This window comes from Anarhichas minor, unplaced genomic scaffold (genome assembly GCF_050575085.1).
Source record: "Anarhichas minor isolate MPS153535 unplaced genomic scaffold, ASM5057508v1 ptg000136l, whole genome shotgun sequence".
NCBI classification, from domain to species: Eukaryota; Metazoa; Chordata; class Actinopteri; order Perciformes; family Anarhichadidae; genus Anarhichas; species Anarhichas minor.
Genome location: NW_027466582.1, coordinates 1,092,190 through 1,114,455, shown reverse-complemented (window position 1 = coordinate 1,114,455; position 22,266 = coordinate 1,092,190). Strand labels below are relative to the sequence as shown.

Below are 22,266 nucleotides of genomic sequence, written 5' to 3'. Positions count from 1 at the left end.
TTCACTTCCGGTTTTCGGCAAAGAAATATATAAACAAGTTGGCGGTAAAGATGGAGCCCGTGGAGAGCGGACTGTTACCGAAAGATGAAACAAATCAGGAGTACAGAGTACAAGTGACGTCCAAGAAACACGTGATAGGACAGATAAATAAATATAAAGACATTTTGAAGACGGCTTTTGACGGACAGCCGGAAGTTTCCGAGGAGACGAAGCGAGTTTTACTGCAGGAGCTGCTGGCGGTGGGTCCTGTTGTTTACATCCTAATGTTACTACTAACTGTACATTTAGATAATTAAAGGATTAACTGTTCCTGTCAAGTATCAACATACTGCTGATTGAAGACTTCTGTTGCAAGTGCGCACAGTTGTCTCTTTGGTGACTTCCAAACCAAATCACATTTATCAAATCTTGAATTTAATGTTTGTATTAATATTTGTTGAGTTGAAGTGATAATTTCGGCTTAAAGGTGTTATATGTGTATATATGCATGTATGTTTATTTATTTTAAGTACATCACAGGAATAGTTGATTGCACTAAACTCCTATATGTATGTTTTTCAGCGTACAGATAAAGAGTATTTGGGGAGCAGATAAAATATACATTTTTAAGCAGAGCTGCACAAATATTCCCAATTTTCCATCGTGAGCGTTTCTTTGCCTCGATAGTGAGACTAAACTGAAGATCCTTACATTCCGAGCTCTTGCTTCGACAAAACGAGACATTTGATGACGTCACTTTGAGCTTTAGGAATTGAGTATTTTATGATTCTCAATTAAGAAACTAATCAGCAGATTCATGAATAATTAGAAGCTTAGCTGCAGCCCTAGAAACACGCGTTCGCTGCGATACAGTTGATAATGTGCTGCAGGAGTATTTGGACTCTTTGCTCGACGTGAACTGCTGTATTGTTGAAACTGTTCAGTAGTGAAACGTGTTCGTATCCGCGCAGAACTTTGAGGCAGCCGTCCAGGACAACGTGTTGGTGAACGGTCATCCGTGGGAGGAGGCACCTGATGTTGAAGGTGATTCACACGACAAACTGTATAAAATCAGTTTTAGGAGCTTCAGCTTTACATAACGTCCTCAGTCGGTAAATAATGTTGATGTTGTCTGAAATAAAGTCCTATTTAATAAAGCTAACTGTCTCTCCTCTCCCTCCACCACTCAGCCGAGGACGAGGCGATGGATCTGGAAAGCCTGCTGGATGACACCATAGTCGAGACCACCAGGAGGCGCCGCACGTACCCGAAAAAGATCCTGCCTCATGTGGTCCACTCTCTCAAAGCTGAGCGTAAACTCATGGTGGGTGCCGCAGTAGCTCTGTCTTCATTCAGGGCCGATACATGTGCAGTGAAGTGAGTGGACGAGACACGCTGACACCTCCGTTTCATGGAATAAACACAGCCGAGTGGGAGGAGAAGCTGCACTTTAGACATTAAAGCCACAGTCACAGCTCAAAAACAGGAATCCATCGTTTCACAGATGGATGTTCAGGCTGACAAGTGACTGTTGAGATCAACGTTACACTGATTTAGTATCAATGACATAATGTTTAGTGATCAAACCCTGAAATGTATTTGATTAATACATGTTTAACTTTATTATCCCTGACGTCTGCTGCGTTTGTGTTTCAGGGGCTGTACGAGCACGCGGTCAAACCTCAAGAGCTGCTCAAAGATCCTGGTCAAGGTTCTTACCTTCTTAATCATTGAATACACACACATGTTTTAATTTGAGCGTTCGTGTTCTTTGATATTCTGAGGGTAATGAAAGATCGACAGAAAAAACGTTCAACGATGTCTTTGCATAAAGCGGGCGAGGAAAGAGACTAAATATTCACATTTCTCTCCGGTTTAAAGCATTTGAAATGCTACACACACACACACACACACACACACACACACACACTCTCTCCTATGGCGTCACATACATTATGTTCCTGTCTGATTGACAGGAAGAGCTACTTCTCTTTCAGCTGGACATTTGAAACACATAAATGAACTGAAACGCCTGAATGCATCCGTGCTGTTTTCTGTTCAAACTGTTTAGTTTCATTAGACTTTGGAGCCGAGAGTGCGAACACAAAATGTAGCCGCCGGTTAATGGATTCATCCTGAAACGACACAACGGTTTATCTGCAGAATATTATATGTGTATATAGAATTATTAGCTTGACTATTTAACGTGATTGTGCATATATTTTGATGTGTATGCAGGAACATATCTTACACAGATGTATGTCTGTTGCCTGACGAGCAGACAAACTAATTAGTGTGTGTGTGTGTGTGTGTGTGTGTGTGTGTGTGTGTGTGTGTGTGTGTGTGTGTGTGTGTGTGTGTGTGTGTGTGTGTGTGTGTGTGTGTGTGTGTGTGTGTGTGTGTGTGTGTGTGTGTGTGTGTGTTCACCAGAGAGCATCATGAACGACTTGTCAGCAGCAGCTCCTGTGATGGTGAAACAGGCCATCCAGGTCATAAAGGTAGCGCACACACCTTATCGTGTTATAGATGGATGGATATAAAGAAGCTTTATTGATGTATTTATTCATATTTTCTTCCCTCTAGTCAATCAACACTCTGCAGAAACAAGCCGAAGGCCTCTGTGAGATCCTCGACATGAAACCGAGTCACGCCACTCTGGAGATCCACCGAGAAGTGTTCGGCTTCGACGGCCAATCGGACGCGCCGCCGCCGCCTCCTCCTGCGAGGAGCAGGCGGCCAATCAAGAGATCCGTAGAGGAGGCAGCAGCCGCGGACTGCTACGTGCCTCTCGACAAACCAGAGTGACACTTCCTGCTTCCGTGAGCACACGCCAGTGGACACGCTGTGATGTTCTGGACTCGTACGTTTTCTTTTTTTAAACAGTAGAAAGCAGCGGTTAAAAATGACTCTTCTTCAGGTTTATTCATTTTAAACGTGCAGTAAAGGTTCCATCATGTCTCACATTTAGACATGAATAAATATTAATGTTGAGACTTTACTATGATTTCACATAAACTGTTCATGGATTGATTCATGGAGCACAAGGGCCCAACATGTTCAACAATGTTTTCATTTTAAGATTTTTCTGCCACTGAAACAGATTTTAAACAAATTCCATAAAATAACCAAAAACCAACATCCTGTGAGTCTCAATACTTTGACCCGTCTACTCATTCTGCACTCTTAACTGGATCATTTATGCAAAAGTCTGTAAATAACATGTTTGAATAAAAAAAAGTCCAAAATATAAATCCACATTCTGTTTGTGCAGAGTGTCAGATAAAGATCATTATTATACGTTTGTGTGTAGAATTATAATCCAGATGTGGCTGCGTAGGATTGTGACCAAAAGTCCAAAACTAAAATCTGTCGCTTTATTTATACGACTTCTTTTCATTAAAGAACGTTGATTTAATGAAAGCAAACTAACTCGATCAATACGCTGAATCACTTTATTCAAATTGAGGATTTAGTTCACGGATTTGTAGTTTTTTTTTTTAGGGGCTCAGTTTTTCTTTGATAAAAGTAGGCGGGGCTTCAAGGAATTCAAAGGTTGGGACCCTCTGCTCAGGTGTGTGTCTACAGCAGGGTGTGTGAGGCATGAAGGGACAGTGGGTCATGTGATTTATGTGAACGGCCCTCGCTGCTGCTGCTGCTGCTTCTGCTAAAGCGGCAGCGAAATTGAAAAGTGAAAAGAAAGCTGAAGTGAAACTGCAGCCCGGCTTGTTTTAGCTTCACTGGACCCGATGGCCAGTCCTCACACCACACTGTTTGTGTTTCTGACCGAGCCGGTGTGCAGGGCGTCCTCCTGTTCCATCATTTTAATGCAGCTTTTAAACAAACCTGTGATGTCAGACTGTGATTCTTCCTGCAAAGCTCCTCAGAAGAACAAGAAATCCCTCCTCTGTGAAGGATGTGAGGTGAGATCACACTGATGCTACGTTATGTCTTTATTCTTGTATCATTATAGGGAAACCTATCATAGCAACCTGCTGCTGATCCCACAGGGAGGTCAAAGGTCGTGCTAGCAGTCAAAGCAACATTTTCAGGATGTTGAAAAATGATTGTCTGTGAGGCCTCGGATTCAAAATATTGCTGTTTAATGAAAAGGAAATTTAAAAAAATGTAGTTTCAGTGAAGCAAACCGTTTATTCAAAAACATGTTGAAATAAAGTTAAACTGCATAAATGTGACCTGCCAATTGAATGGATAGTGTGTGTGTGTGTGTGTGTGTGTGTGTGTGTGTGTGTGTGTGTGCGCGTGGGTGTGCGTGTGTCTCAGGGTTCAGAGGATGAAGACAGGACGTTGAAGAGGAGAGAGAAGAACAGAGTTGCAGCCCAGAAGAGCAGAAAGAGACAAACACAGAGAGCTGACCTTCTGCATGAGGTGTGTGTGTGTGTGTGTGTGTGTGCGTGTGCGTGTGCGCGCGCTCTGGTCTTTGTTCTAATGATAGACCTGAGAGTGAGGACTTTTTTGTGTTCCTCACTGCGTCAAATGGATGTGTGAGGGTTAAGACCTGGTTTTAGTGTTAAAGTTACTCCGGTTATTCAGTAAAGACGATATTCAAAAGATCATTTTGTTTTAAAAGGCATTATATGTTGATTTTAAACTGTAAGAATAGGTGTAAATCTCCAGAGTCTGCAGAGCCACAGAAGTCCTTCTATAACAGCTTTCACTGCACTCACGACTGGTAATGTAACTGGGATGTGTTCCTCCTTAAAGCTGAGGTCGGCACCACTGGAGAAACCAGGAAGAGCAAAGAAAAGGCAGTAAAGGCCTTGAGAAAGATTTATTAAAAATGATCCAAACTAAAACAAAACTCTACAAAGTAGCAGCATTCGCTCCAAAAGTCGCCAAGTCTGCAACACTGACCCTTCAAAGCCACGCCCCCAAAATTCCACAAACAACCTCTTTACATCCTTCATCATTTATGCCTCTTCCTGATCTCCTCTCTCCTTTCCTTCCTCCCTTCTCTCCTCTCCTCTAGGCCTGTGAGCTTCTGGAGCAGAGGAACAGGAAGCTGAGGAGAGAGGTATAATAACAGACTACTGTACATCATATCTGTACTCAACACATCTTTACTTCAACATGTGGTTTGCATAGGACAGTAATATAATGTCTGGGTCGGCTTGTCTTCAGGTGGATTCTCTGCACGAGGAGCAGCGAATGCTCTCTGAGAGTCTCGGGGCCCACGAGCGCTTCTGTCCCATCATGCACTGCTCCTTTGCCTCGTGCAGTTTGCAGCCTGACACCATGGAGGCCCGCTCGGTCTGAGGCAAAGCAGTAATGAGTCTGAAGCTGCTCATCGTGTAATGCACCAGTAGACCTGCAGAGGGCGCTGCTCGCTGTGAGGAGACCTCATAACCTCACGTGCCCTCTGGTGGTTCAACCTGCAGCAGCTCGTGTCCATAATGTAAATACAGTAATAGATTATCTGTACAGTCCTTTCACATCACTGATATTAAAGTTGTAATTGTTGAACCTCAGTCTTTATTTGTGGAATTACTTCATTATTATTGTTATTCTAGTCAGCTGTAACAAAGACCCACATTTTCACTAATCTTTCGCCCAAAAAAGTCAATAAAATAATTTAACAATGTGTTTAATTTGATACAATTAAACTGATAAAAATCACTCAATCACTTTAAAGTCATTTTTAATATTATTTATCGTGTTCTAGTTTATTTTACTCAGATATTCAACTAACATGAATTCAAAACGTGCACTGGTAAAGTTAACAGTGGATCTTTTTGTTGAATAAAGTTTATTTGTTGTAGATAAATAATTTAAAAAAATACGAGTTGGAACAAAGAACATTTTCAGTCTTTATTAATTTATGTTATATGAACATTTCTATTAGAAAGACAGCAGTAATCAGAGTAATAACGCCATGATATGATATGACAAAGACACAAAGTGTTCCTTAGTGCATCCTTTATAAGAGGTCTTTATAAATGTTATATTAATGTTAGATTCTGATTGGTTGGTGGAGACAAGTGAGAAACACATTACTCTTTAATAACCTCTGAAATCCTGATGTTCCCCTTAAATCTTCACTTATTTTAAAAAGTTAGGAAGAAAACATTTCGCTCTTGTCAGCTTTTTCCAAAACTTCATTATATAATTAATACAGTGAGAGAAATATAAAAGAAAATGGAGATATTCCAGATGCCTTTTTGTGCGACACATTCAGTATTCTAGAACTTTGATGATAATTGTGGAAGTAAAATATGTCCAATATATGTTTGTGGATTTGAACGCAGCACAACATAAATATGTAAGATGGACCTTCAGAGTTTAAGATGTGAGTGACGTCAGAGTTATTAGAAAATAAGTTATTAATAAATGTCTCGTCATGTAATAACCAAAGGAAAGGGTTTTCTGTTATTTATCGCAACACATTTTTATAAAACATAGAAAGAAAACAGAAATATGAGACAATACAGAAAGGAACTCAGAAGACGCATAAAAACCCCAGTGATTAATAATGTCAGAATTGTGACAACTGATGTATGGAAACTATAAAAACATCAGTTTCCTGCGATCGTTCACCAACATCACTGAGCACGTTCCTCTGGGACGTTTCCTCGTTTTGCTGAAGCTCTCGAGGTCATTCTGAAGTCCGGGACGCGTCAGAGTGGATCCATGAACTCATCAGCAAACACAGCTGTGGTCTGTTACGCTCACTGAGATGAACACTTCCCTATAGTTTGACCACGATCACATCAAACTTAATCTTTTCTTCATTTGTCCTTCCTCTTCCACAACGAGGGGGGTGAATCCTCTATATGGAAGATGTTGATGACGTAAACCAAGTGGAATTGAACCTTTTCTCTGCTGCAATGTTCTGCAAAAACTGGACTGCTTCTTGAAAAGCGTGGTGTTTGTGTTTATTAACCTTCTGGGTGACGTCCAAGACTACGTCCAGGTCTCAGGCAGACACACGCTGAGTGTTGTGGAAAACACTATTTGGTTTCGCTCGTCCCAACACCCGAGACTTCCGCAGGAAAGTGTCACTGTGGAAACTAGAGCTCGGATCAGTTTCTAACCGAGTGACCAAAAGCACCACCATCACGACAACACCGGTCACCGAGCAAAGCAGGAAACACCGCGGAGGCAGGAGGCAACTCGTCAGAGTGGTTCTGAGGAATACAGTAGCAAGTCTGCACAGACACCTTCCACTGCACACACACACACACACACACACACACACTCACACACACACACACACACACTTCTACTGAATAGTCAAGTGGATTCTGAATAACTTCTCTGGAAGACTTACACAGCAGTGCCAATATCTTTCATCATGAGTCCACCGTTAGTTTATTATTAGAGTTAAAGGCTTTCATGAGCTCTGTGATGGGCGTCACAGATATCCTTCTCACTAAATGATACCAATGCTTTCAGTATTGTTTTCCCCCTGGCACTCACTATGTTGCCGTATCTGGTGTTTTGAACACTGACCAAGTCTCAAAGATTATCTCCATGGAAGTTCAAGTAGCATCTTCTCAGGAACGTACTGAATATGTTGAAAGAAAACGTCTTTATTGAATGTTGGAAGATGTTGTCTGAAATGTTTCTCTATTGATGGATTTGAGCAGTGGTTGTATTCAGATACTTTACTAAATCAAAGTACTGACACCACACTGTGAAAACAAGTCCTGCATTGAACATGTGTGCTTGAAACACTGCCGTGCAGCCTATTGTTCCCTGATTATGCTGCATTGTGAACAACAAATCCATGTTGAATTCGGAAGGAGCGCTAGTTAGCGTTAGCTGTTAGCAGCACAGCCCTGCTCGGCTAATAACGGAGCTAACCGCTGAAGTTAACAGAGGTTGCATTGAGTTACACTTTTGAGTTTTTAAAAGGTCTTGCTTGTTGCTTCTTTTTTTACATTCCTGTAATATTTAAAACTAATCTACTGCTTCAAATATTTAGATCTTAGTGTGATAGTTGAATGTTGTTAGCACTGGGCCCTCATTACGGCTTAATAGAGCAAACAAGATCCGTTATCCGTTAAGCCGTGTGTGGCATCATATTGTGGAATTTGCACACAAAAGGCTCATCACCACTGCACAATCTCTTTGAAAGAAAAATATAATGTTCTGACTGGAAACAGGTGCGCTGTTCTCACCTGTTGCACAAGATTGAAAATTTTCCTTGTTGCATGTATGAGACAAATGAGGCAGAAATACAACCTCAAGACAACACCTTTCTGTCTAACTGAGATGATCGGGTTTCCCATCAGCGTCCCTTTACTGTTCAGGTTCACTTCCTTGTCCTCTTGTTGTTTTTATTGATCCTACTTTGCACTTTTTTGTTATTCCTTGTTTTCACTTATCTTGTGTCCAATTCTTCTTCCTTCTTGTATTTTCCCCTCACCGGAGATTCTATAAGACATTAGAGCCTCTTTCACTTCCTTATGTCTTTAAAAGGCTAAATAAAGAATACTGGCGTCATCACATCATAGTCGTTAAACTCATACGTTTATTTAATCGTATAAGTGAAAAATGCATCATGCTTATGGTTTGCAAATGTCTGGTGCTTTCTATTTAGCTCAGGGTAACTTCCTTAAACAGAAGCTTTGTTCCTTGTACTCTGTTAATGTGTCAGTACGTGAGTAAGCAGTTCTGATGTGTCAGAGTGGCCCAGTCGGCTGTTTCCATGTAGATGTTTTCTTCCTTACAGTCACTGTACTCTGTACTGTGTATCTGTCTTTTTAAGGAAAGGGACAACCAGCCTCGTTTAGAAGAACAATGTACAACCTTTAAGATAGGATTGTTGAGGAGCTTAACTTTATTAGTGTATCAGATAATTCAACCTGATCTCATCACTACTCATCATATTTTGCCATTTGGGCAGAAAGCGTCACTATAATGACGGCAGCCTCTTGCGTAGCGTCTGAAGGGTCGTGGTTAACATTGCGAAACGTTCCCGGTTAACGCGTAACGTGTGGTTCATGCTGTGAAGGCATCGAAACTACAAAGTCAGGGTTAGAAAAAAACCATCATGCTTTAGCTTTAAATAAGTGTGAATTAAATGCAATGTAAGCTTCGGATGTGGCGTCACATTACTTAATCCTGTGGTCACGTGACGTAACGCGACGTGTCCTCATACAACGGCTCGTATGATATCTGACGAAAAGATTAGTTCTTATTTTTGTGCGTTGAAACTTAGTTTGATTTAGGAAACAAAACTTCTTGGTTACATTTAAGAATAAGTTGTGAAATACTTAGTTAGGTTTAGGAAAAGATGGTGGTTTGGGTTGACTTCTCGTTTCACATCTAGTCTCCTGGGCTAAAGACCGTTTTTGCTTTGACCCATTCACCTCCAATGCCACTTAGCACTTTGCACTTGGGAACGCTGTATGAGAACAGGCTGCATAACATCACCAGTGAAGATCACACGGGACAAAATAATGAGTTCGCCTGACTGTGTACTTCTCCCTCTTAATACTTGTGTTGCCCGAGGTCTAGTTATGACACAGATGGGTTTACATTGAAAGTCCAGTGTGTCTCATACAGACGATGAAGGGTGCATTGTGGGAGTGAAACCAGGCTGGATCATTTGTGACATTTAATGTAAAATAATAAAATATTTCTGATTGGAACCAGCCTATATACTGCAGCAGCATAAAAGAATACTTGAAATTCGGTTATCTGGTAATACCTGCAAATGTGCTTGTGTGTTCAGCTGTGATCTTTGACCCACCACACAGGATGTTGCCGGTCAAAGATTATGACACGGCTGTTGCATCAGTGACCTCGCCTCCACTTGTGACTGAGTTACATCAGTTTATTTCCCTCCATGGCAAAGCCTCTTCCCTCTCCCGGGTGTGTGTGTGTGTGTGTGTGTGTGTGTGTGTGTGTGTGTGTGTGTGTGTGTGTGTGTGTGTGTGTGTGTGTGTGTGTGTGTGTGTGTGTGTGTGTGTGTGTGTGTTTGTACTTTGGCACCATATTGGCCAACATCCCGTGTGGGAATAACTGCTGTTCAGCACACAGCACTTTGAGATTTCAGGTTTCACTCCGGTGACGACAAACCTGGCTGGAAACATCTTGGTGTGTAATCGATGGGATGGAAGTCAGCGATCGGTTCCTGGAACAAAACCTGGCGAGAGAACAACTCACAGTGACCTCAACTTGTGACCCCGAGCTGACCCGAGAATAAACTGTAACAGAGCCGTGTTGAAACTTCCCACTTCTGCTTCCGCTTCAAGTGAGAACCAACTGTACTTTAGAGAGCTTTAGAAAACCCACTCGGTAATCTGTTGAGTGGTGTAGTTTAGTGATGGACTGCTGATACATTTAATGGAAGTTAGAATCAGTGGTGGAAAGAAACAAAGTACATTTACTCAAGTACTGTACTGAAGTACAAATTTCACGTATTGTACTTTACCGGATTCTTTTAAATTAAATATTGTACTTATTGTACCTAGTTACCCAATTTATACATGACAATGAAAACAATCATTAGCTGCTTTACATTAATGCATGAGTAATAATAATCTAATCATATAATATTTAACAGTATAACTGTCACAGGGGATATATTTTCTGCACGAGTACTTTTATTTTTTTAATACATTTTCTGGTTATAATCATGTGGTTCTAAGCCTGAGAACCAGTTAAGAACCACATGTTTAAAAACAGTTCTTGGAGAAACAAGTCTCACAACAAGTCTCATGAAGAAAAAGCCTCTTCACTTCTAATAAAATGCCTCTTTGATAACAAAGACATGTGAGTGTTTCAATGGAAATAAAAAAACGAAATATAGCCTGCAGGCTCACTCGAGTACACCGAGCCCATCTGAGTATCTCCACCTGAAGGCTTGAAAACGACCTTTGCAAAGGTGTTGTAATACAAATATGTTCTCGCGAGCCAATCAGAGCAGACTGGGCTTTTTTTTTAGGAGTGGGGCTTAAAGAGACAGGCACTGAAACGGAGCGTGTCAGACAGAGGCTGAATACAGGTATTCAAACGGACAATATGAGGAAAATAAAGTGTTTTAAACATGTTCTAGTGTGAACCTGAAAATGAGCAAGGATATGTCTCCTTTAACTTATCGTTGGGCAAGGACAACTCTTGCAATAAGACCTGCCCTGATGCAGGTCACCTATAGCGTAAAGGTGTTCTTTATTATTACTCCAGCTTGTTTTTCAATAAAACAACCTCAATCTGGAAAGTTAAGACAACAAAGAAGTCTTGAAACGGCCTGAAGACCAGAGCATCTGGCTGACTCTGTTATAATGAGGAACTGAATGCTCCGACTGTTCAGTTCTTCACCTCTCTTCAACCCTAAAGAAAAGAAAGTCATCTTCATCCTGATTGGCCAAGAGGGGAAATGCATCAAGCTGCTCTCAATTCTTAATAAGGAGCCAGTCCTCACATCCTGACCAACAGGTGATCTGAATAACCCTCCAATCAACTTTTAATTGAGGAGCATTTTCAATGCAGGAGTATTTTTTCACAGGGTTGTACAAAGTAAAGGATCTGAATGCTTCTTCCGCCATTGCTTTGAATTTGCATACCAGAAAAACAGGGACGGAGGAGTTGTGTTTCAACAGGATTTCTCATAGTAAACAAAATCAGATAAACAAGTCTCATTTACAAACCCTTTCATGTCAGATCCTGTTCGTGCCACCAATGTTTCTCCTCCCGGCATTCCTATCAAACCATTTAATTAAAGCCTGCAGAACAGACAGCTGAACGTTGGCTCACCTCTGAAAGCATAATCAGATGAAATATAAGAGACATTTTTAAGTCATCCCTTTGCAAGATAGTACAAGAGGAAATGCACATGCATCTGTATTTGAGGATATTTCCTTTCAATTTAACATTTTGACTTGTTAAAAGCAGATGTAATAATAGTAAAAACATTAAAATAGAAGAAAACACCTGTCTGCATTATGCTCCTTCTGACGTGGCGTAACAACGCGGCGTAACAACGCGGCGTAACAACGCGGCGTAACAACGCGGCGTAACAACGCGGCGTAACAACCTAGCGTAACAACGCGGCGTAACAACCTAGCGTAACACGGGACACAAACTGCGGTGTCCTGGATGAAAGTCCTGTGTTTGTTTGACCCACTATTACAGCACATAGATTTCATACCACGTAACTTTCTAAAAGCGGTCTCTCGTTGTACTTTTGTTACTTGCTCTGACTGAATGCATCCGCATGCCATAAATCCGTGGTTTGCAGAAACGGACAACGCCAACTTTTCTCTGGCAACCGGGCAGATCAAAGAGAACAGGTAACAGGTAGAGGAAGAAACAGCTTCAGAGGGGGGATGGGATACCTGGGGATGTTACAAGTTATAATTAACATACCAGTTGTGTATCAAACAATACTGAAGCAGGTTGAAACATTTCCCTCCAGCAAACAGCACCGCCCACATTCTCACAGTGCTGTAGTGGATCTGAGCCGCAGCATGTAGTCTTATGACAATAAGACTATTGTTGACTCCTTGAACTCTTTAATGGTCTTTAACCTACAGTACATGTATGTTTAAATGAGGTGAAAAGAGTTTTAGTGGTTGTTAGAATGACTTCACCCAAATATGGTGTTCTATCCGGGGTCCAACAGCCAATATAATTATAATAGAAATGTGTGATAACAGCTGCATGTTAAAAAGAACCCGTGGTGCGTATTTCAGTGTTTGCTTTTATTACCTTTTCATTCTAGACGGGCGGGGTAAAACCACATTAGAGGTAACCTTTCAAGCAGAAACCGGTAAACCTGGATTGTGTGATAGTGTTTGTTGAATAGTGGTGAGGCAGGAGGGTGGAGTTCACTGCTTCAGGCAAATTAGCTGGTTGTGCAATTGGGTAATTAGCTACAAACCCCAAAGAAGTCCATTAAACTGACTTGCAACAAGTTTAGTGTGAGTGTCAGAACCTCATGCATTGTTGTACCACCATGGTGGACCTCACTCAGTTAGCATGTGTGAAGCTTATCAGATTTCCCACCATTTTTTATTCCCAGCTTTTTCTTTAGAGGATCATTTATTGTCATTATGCTGCACAAGGATGCACAACAAAATTTAGTTGTAGCCCATTTTCAACACAACAAACACATGACAAACAAAACAAAACAGAAGTACATTCCTGTCGTGCATTTTTTGTATTTGCATCATCAGGAATGTAAACAGCAGCAACATTTCCCTCTGAACTGTTTAAAGTGCAAGAACCTCAAAATTGTACTTGAAGTGTGTAGTTTTCCCCAACATTGTATTCATTATATTCCATTTGACCAATGATTGCATGAATGATTTCAAAAACCTGCCAGAAGTCTTAACAATGCAAAATATACAGTATGAGGTCATATTTGAAAGGAAATAAGCTCTTTTGTAAAAGCTAACCCTCCACAAATATAAAAGTGGTTGATTATATTTGTTCACTCAGAGTGTGTTAAACATCCAGTCTGAGTCAGAGTCTGAGTCGGTGGGTTTGTTACTCTTTGAACAGTATTTCTCAGCTTATCTTCACAGATAACGATTAGGTCGTAACTTCTCTCTCCCTCTCTCTCTCCCTCTCTCCCTCTCTCTCTCCCTCTCTCCCTCTCTCTCTCCCTCTCTCTCTCTCTCTCTCTGATCAGCTGACATGTCCAGTCTTGTCTCTCTCTGCATCACAAACACAGCCGCTCTGAGCTCACATGCAGGATGTTTGCTGGTGAACTCACATCACTCTTATGAAGCTTTGTACATGAAGTGCCTGAAGGGATGAGCTGTCAGAATAAAAGTTAATTTCCTCTTACAGCAGCTTCCCCGTCTGGAGAAATACATCTAGAAGAAACAGTGGTGTTATTCCCCTTATATTTACATATTCTTTCTGTATATCTTTATATGAGAAATTGAAGAATTGGTGCTTATGTGATTTGAGAGACAAATTTCTGATGTGTAGTTCAAAAGAAGAGTATTTTATGTAGCTGAATGGGACGTGGCTACAACATTAGCAACATCTCTCAATGTTGATCACTCCAATAAAACTCCTGAGCACGAACCACCAGGTTTGAACAAATGACCCTCAATGTAACTCAGTGTAAACAATCCATGCAAATAAGGCAATTTATCCTCATGCAACGGTTCGTAATGATATCTTAGGAAAAGTTACTCCTCATTCTTCATGCGTTTCCCTACGAAAGTCCAACATCACGTTCAATTTCCACTCAATACATGCATAGATATGTCTTCACAGGAAAAACTTAGTTAGGTTTACGAAACTATCGTGAAATACTTAGGTTTTGGCAACAAACTACTTAGTTCGGTTTAGGAAAAGAAAGGACGGACGTTGTAAGAAGAAGACATGTTATTGTTGTGCAGCGACTTCTATTCCCCGTATGAATCAAATGGAATAACGTCCTTTAAAAGCAACGTGATTATTTCCCAAAACAAAACGACACCAATGCACGGTTACATTTGCAATACATATTTTTAATTAACAAAGTATCAAAAACAAAAGTTGACAGATCACAAAGATGGAAGTACACATTGGTAGTAGCAGTGCAGTTGTACTTGACAGCCTACGGTTCATTCCTTTAGGCCACGATGCTCCAACAGTCGGAGCAGCTGCAAACAACAACGACACAAAGACAGCCAGTAGAAGTAGGCACAATAGAATACATACGCATCAACCTCAGTGCTCATTAGCTATCTAGCCATGACGGGACAATGAACCACGGAAACAACAAACACACTGAACGCCTGCGTCCCTTTAACCATGTGACTGCTTACATACCACACCATCAACAATATAAACCTTCTACCACGCAAACATAAAATATAAAACTTCAGTCCTCAACGTGACCGTAATGTGCTGCATGAATTATTACTCTTCTATCAGGAACAGACAGTGACAAACCTTTAGGATAACCTTAAGCTAACAGGATGTTCAATGTTCAGTCAGGCTTACTGACAATTCAAATAATCAAACACTGATCAGCAGAGTTTCCCCTTTCAGAGGGTTTCAGCGTCTCGCTTGCAGACACTTTCGGTTGCCGCCAGGTTTAGCGGTCGACAAGGACAACATCGTCTTAACTCTCGTTCATTGGGGACGATTTCACTCTAAAGCGACCAGGCCCCAGAGAGGCCAGGGGGAGCGGAGGGAGCGGGAATTATTTGGCAGTGAGTTAAAGCCTGGATACTGATAAAGTTCATAACACCTCACGTCATCGTGCATAACTCAGCGTTGAAGGTCCAGCCGAAAAGATGATTGATGAATACTTCCGATACCTAGCTAACGATATCAAGCGAACACAACTTCCAAACCAAATCTTGTTGATAAAAATACATTTTAGAAAATAAACCATCTTTTTTTAAACTTTTGTTTTGCGCTGACAAGATCAAAAGGAGGCATCCGGTGTTCACATACAGGAGCACATAACTAACGCACAGTCGATACTTTATGTAGAAAACAATAGAGTTGTTCTGATGCCGATACCAGAATCAGAAGTACCGATATCAAGTTATCATATCATTTATCAGCTCACAATACACAGGAACCACAACGACACATCACCCGCTATCTGATCCGTACATCCTGCCCGATCCGTACTGCACATGTGCAAACTAGTACTACACACCTGTGCTTAAACAATCATTGTGCACCCTGTTCATCCCAGATAACGCTACATTCTGAACAACACAACCACGTTGAAATCGGCAGGAGGAGAGCTAGTTAACGTTAGCCATTAGCAGCACAGTCCTACTGGTACATAACGGAGCCAACAGCCAACGTACCGAGGTTGCATTAGAGTTACATTATTATGCGTTCGAGCTCTAGTCAGTAAAAAAAATCATTTGGGGTGAAGGTGAATTATATTATCATAATGATTTGTTCAAATGTAATCTTGTTAATTTGAATGAATACAGTTTTTTGAGGATGTTTTCACAAAAATATAAAAAGGGAATTTTGACTTGTTTAACTTTATTTTGTTTTTAGAGCACTGGTATCGGATCGGTACTTGGTATCAGCTGATATGAAAGTTCAGGTATCGAAATCGGTATCGGGAAGAAAAAAAACCGGTATTGGAACGTCTCTAGAAAACAACATAACACTCGTACTTGTGGAGCTTCATCGTCACAGAAGATTTAAAAAGCAACACTCTCTGTTTACCTTAAGAGGGGACGCAGTGATAAAACAAAGTGTACTTCTATACAGGCTTTTTGTTTTTGGGACAAGTTTGGTTGCCAGAAAAGTAAGCGATCATCTGCATAAATTATTATATTGTAATTTTTTAACTTTCCTTTTTTATTAAGTGCATAATTCTAACCCCTGCCTGCAAAGTACATTTCCCTTTTGTAACTGCGGCCCTGATAGCAGACAACCTGAAACCTCTACAGCACAGCACAGGTCCTGAGTGGTTAGTAGTAGCAGCAAATTTAGTAGTTCACGTTGTATAAAGGACAAGTAAACAGGGTTGATACGGCAATGACATGTCATACAGTAGTTACTAAATAAATATACAATTTTTCATACACAAAGAACAAAGACTTTTTTTTTTTTTTTTTTTTTTTAAGCCTGCAGCTCAAAACCCACTCGGTCTGTGCACACTCACACGGTCCATCTGCTTTCTATTCAGGTGAACGTTTAGCTGATGTGCCTTGATCACCTTGCAATCACACTTTGGTACAAAAAAGAAAAATATAACTTTCATCTTTTCAAAATACCAGTAAATTAAAAAAAATTTCGTGCTTTGGCATCTGTCCTTGGCCATGACCATTTGTAATGTTTGAAACAAAACAAAAAGGAGTAATACATGTCAAGGTGCTGTAGACACTTCCTGTCCCATCAGCAGCTTCAGGGAGTGGGAGGTGCTGAGGTCTCTCTAGCAGCTTCGTGAACAGTGAATGAGACCGAGGAGTCATCCTGAATGGCGTTTCTAAAGAGTCACTGTCATTCTCTGGTCGTAAGTCTGTGTGGCGGCTCCAGCAGCCGCTCCAACATCCTCTGCTGCGCCGATTGCGGCATTGCAAGTCTATTAAAAGTGGCACCCGGTCGCTCATAGGTGACCGAGAAAGTGAATGTGATCGAGGGTCAGAAGTCCTCCGTCGAGAGGCGACAGCGTGGAGATGGACGAGGACGAGGAGGTGGTGGTGTTGGTGGAGGAGGTGAGGTTGTGGAGCTGCAAGGTGCTCTCCTTGATGTGTTGGAGGAAGAGGTTCCTCTCGTCCTCGGGCGTCTGGCCGTTCTGGGCTCGGACGATGCAGGTCGGCCGGTGCAGGTTGAGCATGTAGACCAGCTGCTGCTTCTGCTGCTTCAGCTCCTCGATCTGAGCCTTCAGGTCGCTGTTGACGCTTTCCAGCTTCTCTGACTCCTGCAGGAGAGACAGAGGGCGAAATCAATTCATGTTGTGCCTACATGTCGGATGTTAAAGCTTTGTTTGGCGAGCTTCTTTGTATTTTAGGCAGGTCTGAAGATTGTTGTAAATCAGCACAAATCCTACAGCAGGAGGGAACTTTAGAAGCACCTCTGAACCTCTCTGAAGGGTGCAGATTTTAAATTAAAACCATTTCTAAGAGCGGAGTCACAAAAACATAAAGATCGCACACTGAACGGTTAAACAACTTTATTTGAAAACTTATTGTTGGAATTTAGGGCTGTGAATGTGTTTTTCTTAAATCACAATATTTTTTCTCTCCTTGAGCCAGACATTTATGACCCCAGTTATTTTTGTGGTGGGAAAAATGAAACAAAACTGCGTTTCTATGAAAAAAACCTGATAGAAAAGTTCAGTTATCTTCTTCTAAAATCAATAGCAGTTGAAAGCTACCTGCTGCAGAGTCTCAGTCTTCTCCTTCTTCTTGTTGCGGCACTTGGCGGCAGCGACCTTGTTCCTCTCCCTCCGTCTCTTCCTCCTCTCGAGTTCCTGAGGTGTGGTCTGAAAACCAGAGATACAATGTCAATACACGGTGTCAACAAGCCCCACATGGCAACGCTCTGAAGCGGTTCCGCTCTCTGCCTCACCTCTCTCTTCCCTCCAGATCCACCGGCGCGGCACTCCCAGGCTTGCTCCGAGCCGGAGCTGGCGCCGTCGGAGCTCATGTCTGCGCTGAGCCCGTTGGACAGACGCTTGGTCTGGATGGCCAGACGCAGCTCCTCCTTCACGATGGGCGTGAAGTTGGTGAAGTCGTCCAGGGTGAGCGTGCCCGGCGGGGAAAGGCAGGGCACCAGGGCGGAGCAGCTGATGTCAGCCAGCGAGGGACCCGGGTGCTGCAGCATCATTCTGGATAAAACAAACAAGAGTCAACAGATTATTATCATGCCGGTCAAAGTCACCGAGAGTTAAGACACAAATTATAAGGATATTTTGCAATCAAATACAATAAAAAGTCACAATAACCTCAATATTACAACACCACAAGTGCCCATAAAGATATCATAGTGATAAAATGAATACATAAAATGCAATAACACTAATTTAATCTCAATATTAAGTTGCACAAACACAGTAATATTCCAAGAGGTTAAACATATCTTTCAGCATGTTACGGTCACTTATTAATAACTTAGAGTGGTATTGATTTTGCTGAGTAATAATGGTAAAGCTCTTAAATATTGCACAACAAGTATAACATGTAAACAGAAGTCAAGATGGCGTTATCTGATGCAACAGAGAGGAGGAGGAGGAATAACAAACGGGCTTTGATGGAGAACCACGTGAACTTAAACACATATTTGCCTTTCTGGGGCATAAACAATTATTGAGAATCATTCATGCGTTATCTACAGAGGAGTGACTCGTGAGAAGAATGACTTGATACGATTCTTATCAGCCTTGCGAGACCAAAACACATTCATATAGGCAAAGTTAAAACAACTTATTCTCCCTATAATATTTCCATAAGGTGTCAAAATAATATACTCTGTCTAGATTTACCAATTCATCGAACATCTGCAACTGATTTACAGTATGTTTGATCGTGTCCATAATCTTCCTCGGGTTTTGTTTTATATGTGCAGGTTATCATTTTAAAAACGAGTCAGAGAATAAATAAAGTTATTTTCTATTTAACTTAAAATAAATAATCTCTAAATCTCTGTCATCAACTCGTTTATAATAAAAACAGCGAAGGAAACTTTAACTCGCCAAATATATAAATCACAAACATCCAGAGAACGCCCCAATTATCACGTTATTCTTTTATCATTATCATTATCATCATCATCATTATTATTATTATTATTATTATTATTATTAGTTTTACTTTATTTATTTATTATCACTCTGCGCAAACTAAGACCAAGCAGAACATCCTATCAGAGTAAAATCTCCCAAAAGTGTTACAAACAAATAAGAAACTGCTTTATAATCACAAATGACTGCTGCAGTCTGAGCCACGGAGCTTCTCTCCTCTCCGTTTTCATTTAATCACAAGTAGAAGCAACTTTAAAAGTTTTAGTGAAGTGTCCCGGGACAGCGACGGGACGTCTCCGCTGTACTCACCGGGACACACACCGGTCCTCTCTGTGACAGAAACACAACACACACCGACCTCCCCGCCGCCAAACCCGGACCTCCCCCCGGTGAACAGACGGCCGTCCTACCTGATAAATGTCCGCGGGTTCAGATGAACTTGTCGCTGGAAGAAAACAAAGCTCTCTAAAGTTGCTTCTCTCCTCTCGTGTCTCTTCCTGTCGGTGCGTAAAGTTGCGCTTGTGGCCGGTGAGTTGCATCACCCGCTTATATAGACGGACGACGGGGGCGGGGCCCGGTGACGCAACCAAGAATGCTGTACGAGAGAGGGAGGGAGGGGTGAGAAAGGGTGGAGGGGGGTGGAGCGAGAGCAGCGGGGTGACGTCACCCTATTTATAGAAGGCTTATCCTGCGATGATGCAATCGAGCAACCCCGAGCTGCTCAGCCTAAACAGGGCAGGCTTCCCCCCTCCTCCTCCTCCTCCTCCTCCTCTTCCTCCTCCTCTCTCTTAATGCTTCCTTCCTCCATCTCCTCAGTCGTTTCCTCTTCCTCTCGTCTCCTCTTCTATTTAGATCACTTCTGTCCTTTTATCCTCTTTTTTACCTCTTCCTTTCCTTTCCATCCCTCTTTCATTTTCTTCTCCTCCCTCTTGTCATCCACTTCTCCTCCATCTCCTTCCTCCTTTCTGACTCATTTCTTTCCCGTCCTTTACTTCCTTTTGTCTTCCTCTCTTTTTTTATTCTTCCTTCCTTCATCTCCTCAGTCTTTTCCTCTTCCTCACATCTCCTTTTCTCTTTTCCTCCTCTCCTATTAAGGACTTCTTTCCTTTCATCCTACCTCTTCCTTTCTTTTCCATCCATCCCTCCTTTCTTCATTCCATTATCGTCCACTTCTCCTCGTCTCCTCTCCTTTTCCATCCTTCTTTCCATCCCTCCATTATCTCACCAGTTTGTCTCTCCTCCCCTTTTCCCATATACTCTTTTTTTGTCTCTTCTTTTTCTTCTTCTTCACTCTTTTCCTTCTCTCCTCTCCTTCCTTCCTCATTTTCTTCTAACTTCTCCCACCCTTCTTTCCATCTCTCCATATATTTGTTCTTTCCTTTCACCCCCCCTTCTGTCTCTTCCTTCCTCTGTCTTTCTTCTGTCTTTTCAAGTCCATCCCTATCCCTCTTTCTTTTCCTCCTTCTGTTCTTTCTCTTCCTGTATCGTCTGAACTCCCTCCTCATCATTTCCTTTTTAGTCCCTTTCCTCTAGTCTTTCCTCCTCTCCTCTCCTTCCCATCCTTCATCTTTTCCTCCCTTTCTCTCATTACCTCATCATTTCTTCCTCACTCTCCCCCTCTCTGTTTCCTCCCCTCTTCTCCCCCATAACTTCACACTCAAAACTCAAATAAATAAAAGTCCTCTTTATATATGAACAACGTTTAAGAAGCAGATCAAAACTCCTGCAATGACTCCTAAATAAGTAGATAAGCTGGTGCTGACTCTTCTCCGTCCCCTCTCCTTGTTTTCACACTGACATGGATTTCCATTCCAGTCATTCCTCACTAACGAGTGAATAACGCTGTTCAAGCTCGATGACACACCGTGGTTATTTATTCCGTGGTTGCGTCTCATCAGCCGGGTATAAAGCCGTGAGGTGAGACAGACAGACAGACCGGTGGAGGCAGCGTGGTCGTCTGTTCTTCTCTTAATTCATCAGGTGAATTCATCATTTTGTTTTATGATCGTGAAATCATCTTGAAGATCAGCTGGCGGGTAAATAAAACATATTCCTGCATGTTTTCTTCCTGAGGTAACTTCCCTATAAAGGAGCTGCTCATGGACCGATGGTGGTTTTACAGACGTGTTGTAGCCGTCGAGTGGCTTTACTTTAATCTACTCTTGTGTGTCTTAATCGGTTGATCTCATTTACTCACCTGCTGACACAGACGGGGAGCAGTGAGGCCTTTCTACCTTAAAAATACAACATTATTACCGTAGTACTAGATAAGGTACATGATAAAGCAGTAAGCAGTACTAGTTATAATACTACATGTGCTACACTTACTGGTACTAGTGGTCTTTTCTAGTAGTATAAGAGTGTTAGTAGTAGCAGTCGTTTTGTTAGTGGTGACATTATATGGCTTACCAGTAACAGCAGTACTACTAGTAGTACGTATACTGCAAGATCACTTATACCATTATATATTCATTCATAGATTTTGTTCCACATTTTAGCTCCTTGTTTGTAGTTGTTGTATGTTTTTGTGTTTTTTTTGTGTGTACAAGCTGTTCATAACTAATTGCTCCTTAGTGGGATCCATAAAGTTGTTTTGAATTTTAAATATTAATGGTTCAGTATAATAACTGGTGGATGAATAGAGAGCTGCAGGGATGACATGTTTCTGTAGCTAACAGGAAGTCATCATCTCTGCTTCCCTCCACAATGTTTAAATATGCAAATGAGGCAATATCTAATGGTAACTGTTGGTGAATTTAGCAGAACTCTACAAACACGTAGTAAAACAAACACCTAAGTGTGTCGTTTTGGACGTTTTCTTAAACCAAAATATAAAAATTGACCAGTGCAAGAAGAGGTGTCTCCCCTTAAAACAATATTTAATTGCAAAGAGAATAATCTTTTTAAAAACTGTGTTTGTTCTCCTTCATATAGAACAGCAGCTTAGCTTTAACTCTGGGGACAAAAACAATCCAGAAACTTCTCAAACAATCCAAACACCACCGTCTTCTTCTCTGCACTTCATCCACACGCTCAATAAGTTGCAGTTTCACTAAAAGATGCTCTGAAACTGCGACCACGCCTTCTTCTTCTCATTGTTTCTGAAGGAACTAATTACAAACTCTTTATCAACACTTTTCTAGCGTGTT

General features: G+C 41.4%; 3 protein-coding genes across 3 annotated transcripts; 2 read left to right on the top strand and 1 right to left on the bottom strand.

Annotated features, from left to right (window-relative positions):
- The first annotated feature begins 28 nt into the window (after positions 1-28).
- Positions 29-3,115, top strand: nsl1 (NSL1 component of MIS12 kinetochore complex). Its single transcript, XM_076083995.1, has 6 exons — positions 29-239; positions 951-1,023; positions 1,170-1,303; positions 1,636-1,690; positions 2,410-2,477; positions 2,563-3,115. Exons 1-6 carry the CDS (start codon positions 51-53, stop codon positions 2,782-2,784), a joined length of 741 nt encoding a protein of 246 aa, XP_075940110.1. The 5' UTR covers positions 29-50; the 3' UTR covers positions 2,785-3,115.
- A 180-nt stretch (positions 3,116-3,295) lies between these two features.
- On the top strand, positions 3,296-5,440 carry batf3 (basic leucine zipper transcription factor, ATF-like 3). The gene is made up of 4 exons (XM_076084666.1): positions 3,296-3,899; positions 4,261-4,365; positions 4,967-5,011; positions 5,119-5,440. Exons 1-4 carry the CDS (start codon positions 3,726-3,728, stop codon positions 5,251-5,253), a joined length of 459 nt encoding a protein of 152 aa, XP_075940781.1. The 5' UTR covers positions 3,296-3,725; the 3' UTR covers positions 5,254-5,440.
- Positions 5,441-14,399: 8,959 nt separating this feature from the next.
- Positions 14,400-19,625, bottom strand: atf3 (activating transcription factor 3). Its single transcript, XM_076084682.1, has 4 exons — positions 19,528-19,625; positions 17,947-18,205; positions 17,753-17,860; positions 14,400-17,296 (listed from the first exon to the last, which is right to left on the bottom strand). The coding sequence occupies exons 2-4, from the start codon at positions 18,202-18,204 to the stop codon at positions 16,982-16,984; spliced, it is 681 nt and encodes a 226-aa protein (XP_075940797.1). The 5' UTR covers position 18,205; positions 19,528-19,625; the 3' UTR covers positions 14,400-16,981.
- Positions 19,626-22,266: the final 2,641 nt, after the last annotated feature.